The sequence below is a fragment of the Oncorhynchus keta genome, chromosome 1 (assembly GCF_023373465.1).
Source record: "Oncorhynchus keta strain PuntledgeMale-10-30-2019 chromosome 1, Oket_V2, whole genome shotgun sequence".
Taxonomy (NCBI): Eukaryota; Metazoa; Chordata; class Actinopteri; order Salmoniformes; family Salmonidae; genus Oncorhynchus; species Oncorhynchus keta.
Window position 1 is genome coordinate 10922172 of NC_068421.1, and position 7500 is coordinate 10929671.

General features: G+C 47.0%; 1 protein-coding gene across 1 annotated transcript in view; it reads right to left on the reverse strand.

The window, feature by feature from the left end:
- Positions 1-7500, reverse strand: part of LOC118378480 (1-phosphatidylinositol 4,5-bisphosphate phosphodiesterase eta-1-like) — a 143838-nt gene that overhangs the window by 16049 nt on the left and 120289 nt on the right. Inside the window, exons 13-19 of the mRNA XM_052482134.1 lie at positions 6424-6486; positions 5406-5500; positions 2859-2956; positions 1976-2155; positions 1546-1653; positions 1118-1242; positions 890-974 (exon numbers count right to left, since the gene is read on the reverse strand). Coding sequence (XP_052338094.1) covers positions 890-974; positions 1118-1242; positions 1546-1653; positions 1976-2155; positions 2859-2956; positions 5406-5500; positions 6424-6486 — 754 coding nt within the window. The remainder of the gene's footprint in view (positions 1-889; positions 975-1117; positions 1243-1545; positions 1654-1975; positions 2156-2858; positions 2957-5405; positions 5501-6423; positions 6487-7500) is intronic.

Below are 7500 nucleotides of genomic sequence, written 5' to 3' on the forward strand. Positions count from 1 at the left end.
GGGGGAGAGAGGAGGGTTCAGCAGGGGGAGAGGGGGTTCGCAGGGGGTGAGAGGAGGGTTCAGCAGGGGGAGAGAGGAGGGTTCAGCAGGGGGAGAGGAGGGTTCAGCAGGGGGAGAGAGGAGGGTTCAGCAGGGGGAGAGAGGAGGGTTCAGCAGGGGGAGAGAGGAGGGTTCAGCAGGGGAGAGAGGAGGGTTCAGCAGGGGGAGAGAGTAGGGTTCAGCAGGGGAGAGGGGGTTCGCAGGGGGAGAGAGGAGGGTTCAGCAGGGGGAGAGAGGAGGGTTCAGCAGGGGGAGAGAGGAGGGTTCAGCAGGGGAGAGGAGGGTTCAGCAGGGGGAGAGAGGAGGGTTCAGCAGGGGGAGAGAGGAGGGTTCAGCAGGGGGAGAGAGGAGGGTTCAGCAGGGGAGAGGGGTTCAGCAGGGGAGAGAGGAGGGTTCAGCAGGGGGAAAGGGGGTTCAGCAGGGGGAGAGAGGAGGGGTTCAGAAGGGGGAGAGAGGAGGGTTGGGCAGGGTGAGAGAGGAGGGTTCAGAAGGGGAGAGAGGAGGGTTCAGAAGGGGAGAGAAGAGGGTTCAGCAGGGGGAGAGAGGAGGGTTCAGAAGGGGGAGAGAGGAGGGTTGGGCAGGGCGAGAGAGGAGGGTTCAGAAGGGGGAGAGAGGAGGGTTGGGCAGGGCGAGAGAGGAGGGTTCAGAAGGGGGAGAGAGGCGGGTTCAGAAGGGGGAGAGAGGAGGGTTCAGAAGGGGGAGAGAGGAGGGTTCAGAAGGGGAGAGAGGAGGGTTGGGCAGGGCGAGAGAGGAGGGTTCAGAAGGGGGAGAGAGGAGGGTTGGGCAGGGCGAGAGAGGAGGGTTCAGAAGGGGGAGAGAGGAGGGTGTGTGAACGGTGTGTGTGTGTTACCGTTATCGTCCACTACTCGTGTCTGCCCCTTGCAGCAGTCCACTGGCAGGCCGATGATCTCCACCTCTACAAACGGGTCAATGATCTGAAGCAGAAGAGGGAGCAGAGTTAAAGTAGCTTAGCAACACTACGATAACGCGTGGCAACAGATGTATAACCTGAGGTTATTGAGCAAGCTATCCATTATGTTGGCAGAAAATGATTGTGTGTGTGTGTGCGTGTGTATACCTCTCCTCGGTCCCCCAGCATAGAGTCTGGTGGTTTGGGAAGCTGCTGTCCACTGATGATCTTCAGTACCAGCTGTTTGTTGGGATAGGCAGGGAGGGGGTCATCACAGAACGGGTTGAACGAGCCTGGAGCCGTAAACCAACCAATCAGAACATACACTCCTTATCTTGCTGTGTGTGTGTGTGTGTGTGTGTGTATGTGTGTGTGTGTGTGTGTGTGTGTGTGTGTGTGTGTGTGTGTGTGTGTGTGTGTGTGTGTGTGTGTGTGTGTGTGTGTGTGTATGTCTGTGTGTGTGTGTGTATGTGTATGTGTGTGTGTGTATATGTGTGTGTGTGTGTGTGTGTGTGTGTGTGTGTGTGTGTGTGTGTGTGTGTGTGTGTGTGTGTGTGTGTGTGTGTGTGTGTGTGTGTGTGTGTGTGTGTCAGTACCTTTACACATGGGTGGAGGTTTGAGGGCGTAGCCACAGCCACCGTTCACCATGAACTTGGCTCTGTTCAGCTGCATCATCCGACCCTCTGTCTGGTAGTTCAGAGCCACTGAGGAAAACACATTTAGGACACATTTATCGGTCTGTTCATCCTCTGACCAAATACACACAGGGGTTCTGTCTGTGTGTCCATGGGGACAGGGAGGCGTAGAGGAGCACAGGGCAACAGAGGGTACTTGACACAGGCACAGAGAGAGAGAGAGAGAAACACGTTGCCAGTGGTCTGGAGGACTGGGGGAGGAAAGGAGGTAGACGGACAGGCAGAGATACATATTGTCTAACATTATATTTATTGTCTTTTTTATTTATTTAAATGTAAGAAGCATCAACAAAACGTGACAATAACAACGTTCAGAAGTGATGTTTCTTACCCAGCTGACAGCCCACATTCCAGTAGAGCTGAGGGTTGAAGTTGGACGAGTCTATACGGTAGGCTGAGGGGTAGATTCTAGACAGCTGTCGCTGGTTGAAACACAGGAAGCGCTCAGCTCTGTGGTTCACTAGCTGCTGGGCACGAGTCTCACTGAACGACAGAACATTCCCCGGAGTACCTGACAGACGAGAGGAGAGAAAGGGATGAGAGAGAAAAAAAACATTTTTAAACGAAATGGCTGAGCAGTGAGTGCAGAATAAGATGGACAGATGAAAGAGTAAGAGAGAGTGGAAGGGATAGTAGGAGAGGGAGAATAGGGAGAGAGAAAGATAATGAATGGGGTGGGGGAAGAGGATGGGATGGAGGGATAGAGTGGAAGGGAGAGAGAAAGGGGTAGAATTGAGAGAGAGAGAGATAATGAATGGGGTGGGGGAAGAGGACGCGATGGAGGGATAGAGTGGAAGGGAGAGAGAGAGGGGTAGAATTGAGAGAGAGATAATGAATGGGGTGGGGGAAGAGGACGGGATGGAGGGATAGAGTGGAAGGGAGGGAGAGAGGGGTAGAATTGAGAGAGAGAGAAGCGGAGGTGGGAGAAGAGAGAGGCTGATGGGTGGGATTAGGGGTTGTTTCTGGATTGGCCTAGGGCTTGGGAAAGAGAGCAAGAGAGAGGGAGGGGGGAGAGAGAGAGAGAGAGAGAGAGAGAGAGAGAGAGAGAGAGAGAGAGAGAGAGAGAGAGAGAGAGAGAGAGAGAGAGAGAGAGAAAGAAAGAGGGAGAGGGGGGGACAGAGAGAGAGGAAGGGGGAGAGAGAGAGAGAGAGAAGGGGGCAGAGAGAGAGGAAGGGGGAGAGACAGATGTTTTGTAGGGGTGTGTGTTTATTTACAGTCGTCCAGTCCCTCCGGAGAGGCCACAGAGTTAGTGAACACCACCAGGTCTGACAGATCTCTACTCAGCTTAATCGTCTTCCTCTTTCCCTCTCCCCTACAGCAAGAAGAAAACACAGAAAGAGTATGAGAGAGGAAGGAGAGACAGACTGGGGAAGGAGGCAGGGTAGAAGGAGAAAGTAGGACAGCATGTGAAGCTGTGTCGAAGCGGAGTGGTCCATCAAAATGACAACTTACACACCACAGTGAAGAGGAGTGGTCCATCATAGTGACGGCTTACACACCACAGTGAAGAGGAGTGGTCCATCATAGTGACGGCTTACACACCACAGTGAAGAGGAGTGGTCATCATAGTGATGGCTTACACACCAAAGTGAAGAGGAGTGGTCCATCATAGTGATGGCTTACACACCACAGTGAAGAGGAGTGTTCCATCATAGTGATGGCTTACACACCACAGTGAAGAGGAGTGTTCCATCACAGTGATGGTTTACACACCACAGTAAAGAGGAGTGTACCATCATAGTGATGGCTTACACACCACAATAAAGAGGAGTGTACCATCATAGTGACGGCTTACACACCACAGTGAAGAGGAGTGTTCATCATAGTGATGGCTTACACACCACAGTGAAGAGGAGTGTTCCATCATAGTGATGGCTTACACACCACAGTGAAGAGGAGTGTTCATCATAGTGATGGCTTACACACCACAGTGAAGAGGAGTGTTCCATCATAGTGATGGCTTACACACCACAGTAAAGAGGAGTGTACCATCATAGTGATGGCTTACACACCACAGTGAAGAGGAGTGTTCCATCATAGTGACGGCTTACACACCACAGTGAAGAGGAGTGTTCCATCATAGTGATGGCTTACACACCACAGTGAAGAGGAGTGTTCCATCATAGTGATGGCTTACACACCACAGTGAAGAGGAGTGGTCCATCATAGTGACGGCTTACACACCACAGTAAAGAGGAGTGTTCCATCATAGTGATGGCTTACACACCAAAGTGAAGAGGAGTGTTCATCATAGTGACGCCTTACACACCACAGTGAAGAGCATCAAAAGGATATATCTACTACAGACCAGAACACATGTAGAGTGGGAGCACACAGGCACACAATGAGCTTTCATTGACATATCAAAGTGACAGCAAAGGGATATGGAGGCAGGCCCACAATACACACACACACACACACAATACACACACACACAATACACATGCACACACACACAATACACACACACACACAATACACACACACACACATACGCACGCACGCACACACGCAGGAAGAGCCTTGAAGCAACTGTGACTGTTCCTGAAGACATACATAATGTATTAACATTTCACACACACACACACACACACACACACACACACACACACACACACACACACACACACACACACACACACACACACACACACACACACACACACACACACACACACACACACACACACACACACACACACACACACACGTGACCTATTCAACGAAGATGAGACACACCCCCGACAGACAGAACAATATGTTCAGTTCTGTACTTTGTGTTTCAATTGGTCACCAAACCTGAGGGCACTTCAAAGCCTGTTTAGGGTCATTGAATGGGCACTTCAAAGCCTGGTTAGGGTCATTGAATGGGCACTTCAAAGCCTGGTTAGGGTCATTGAATGGGCACTTCAAAGCCTGGTTAGGGTCATTGAATGGGCACTTCAAAGCCTGGTTAGGGTCATTGAATGGACACTTCAAAGCCTGGTTAGGGTCATTGAATGGGCACTTCAAAGCCTGGTTAGGGTCATTGAATGGGCACTTCAAAGCCTGGTTAGGGTCATTGAATGGGCACTTCAAAGCCTGGTTAGGGTCATTGAATGGGCACTTCAAAGCCTGGTTAGGGTCATTGAATGGGCACTTCAAAGCCTGGTTAGGGTCATTGAATGGGCACTTCAAAGCCTGGTTAGGGTCATTGAATGGGCACTTCAAAGCCTGGTTAGGGTCATTGAATGGGCACTTCAAAGCCTGGTTAGGGTCATTGAATGGACACTTCAAAGCCTGGTTAGGGTCATTGAATGGACACTTCAAAGCCTGGTTAGGGTCATTGAATGGGCACTTCAAAGCCTGGTTAGGGTCATTGAATGGACACTTCAAAGCCTGTTTAGGGTCATTGAATGGACACTTCAAAGCCTGGTTAGGGTCATTGAATGGGCACTTCAAAGCCTGGTTAGGGTCATTGAATGGACACTTCAAAGAAGATTTAGGGCACTTAAGAAAGGTTTTGGGCCCTTCAAACACATGAGTGGATGCTACAGGCAGCAGTTCTCTTTTCTGTCAGGTATACTAGGATTTGAGCTGGCTGAACAGAAGACACATCACAAAGCCTAACTCACTAATAACTGAAGTCAATGCATGTCGTTTCACACAGAGTTACCTATGACGAAACACATATTTACGTGTGAAAGTTTGAGGCATCAATGCATATCTCTATGGTAGATGTAGCCCTTAGCATGGTTCAGAATGAGCCAATGAGAGCTGACCTGGTGATACGTCCTCCCGCCTCTCTCCCAGAGGTCTCCTGTACTTCCTGTTCTCCATCCATACTCTGGGACTTCAGCCTGGACTTGGAGTGTCTCTGCAGGGGGAGACACACACACACACACACACACACACACACACACACACACACACACACACACACACACACACACACACACACACACACACACACACACACACACACACACACACACACACACACACACACACACACACACACACACACACACACACACACACACACACACACACACACACACACACACACACACACACACACACACACACACACACACACACACACACACACACACACAGAGATAATTAGCATCACCCAGTTTCAACATCCTTCTCTTGAACACATGTGGTTAATCCCATAAGGTTGCCAATTGGCAATTTAACACACAAAAAAATAAAAATTATTATTATTATAATAATAGTAATTTCATTCCTTAATTCCTTAATTTATTTATAGAAAGTACTTTTACAATGGCAGACCTGAGCCAGCCAGCACAAACATTACAAAGTCAGGATCTGGATATTGTGGACAAAGATATTTGACAAAGCAAAAGAGACATTTTTTTTACCTTTATTTAACCAGGCAAGTCAGTTAAGGAACAAATTCTTATTTTCAATGACTGCCTAGGAACAGTGGGTTAACTGCCTGTTCAGGGGAACAGTGGGTTAACTGCCTGTTCAGGGGAACAGTGGGTTAACTGCCTGTTCAGGGGCAGAACGACAGATTTGTATCTTGTCAGCTCAGGGATTTGAACTTGCAACCTTCCGGTTACTAGTCCAACGCTCTAACCACTAGGCGACCCTGCCGCCCCAGATGGTCACGTAGGGCGACGGGTAGCCTAGTGGTTAGAGCGTTGGACTAGTAACCCAAATGAACTGACTTGCCTAGTTAAATAAAGGTAAAAATAAATAAATCTGGTAGGACATCCTGATGTCTGTAATGGGCAAAACGTGATCATGAAAGCTCAGAGATGATCTCACCTTTTGCTTTAGGTTGCTGATGAAGGATCGACTTTGGGATTTTTTTAGTCCCTCTTTGTGATTCTAGAGGGGCAAACAGGTACAAACGAAATACGCCACATGAGAAGTTGAGAAACAGCGCTTGTGGTTTGTTACTGCTTCTCTATTCGTATACTGTCTATGTCTATACCTTTATCTATTCATATACTGTCTATGTCTATACACACCTTTATCTAGTCATATACTGTCTATACACACCTTTATCTATTCATATACTGTCTATGTCTATACACACCTTTATCTATTCATATACTGTCTATGTCTATACACACCTTTATCTAGTCATATACTGTCTATGTCTATACACACCTTTATCTATTCATATACTGTCTATGTCTATACACACCTTTATCTAGTCATATACTGTCTATGTCTATACACACCTTTATCTATTCATATACTGTCTATGTCTATACCTTTATCTATTCATATACTGTCTATGTCTATACACACCTTTATCTAGTCATATACTGTCTATGTCTATACACACCTTTATCTATTCATATACTGTCTATGTCTATACCTTTATCTATTCATATACTGTCTATGTCTATACACACCTTTATCTAGTCATATACTGTCTATGTCTATACACACCTTTATCTATTCATATACTGTCTATGTCTATACCTTTATCTATTCATATACTGTCTATGTCTATACACACCTTTATCTAGTCATATACTGTCTATGTCTATACACACCTTTATCTATTCATATACTGTCTATGTCTATACCTTTATCTATTCATATACTGTCTATGTCTATACACACCTTTATCTATTCATATACTGTCTATGTCTATACCTTTATCTATTCATATACTGTCTATGTCTATACACACCTTTATCTATTCATATACTGTCTATGTCTATACACACCTTTATCTATTCATATACTGTCTATGTCTATACACACCTTTATCTATTCATATACTGTCTATGTCTATACACACCTTTATCTATTCATATACTGTCTATGTCTATACACACCTTTATCTATTCGTATACTGTCTATGTCTATACACACCTTTATCTA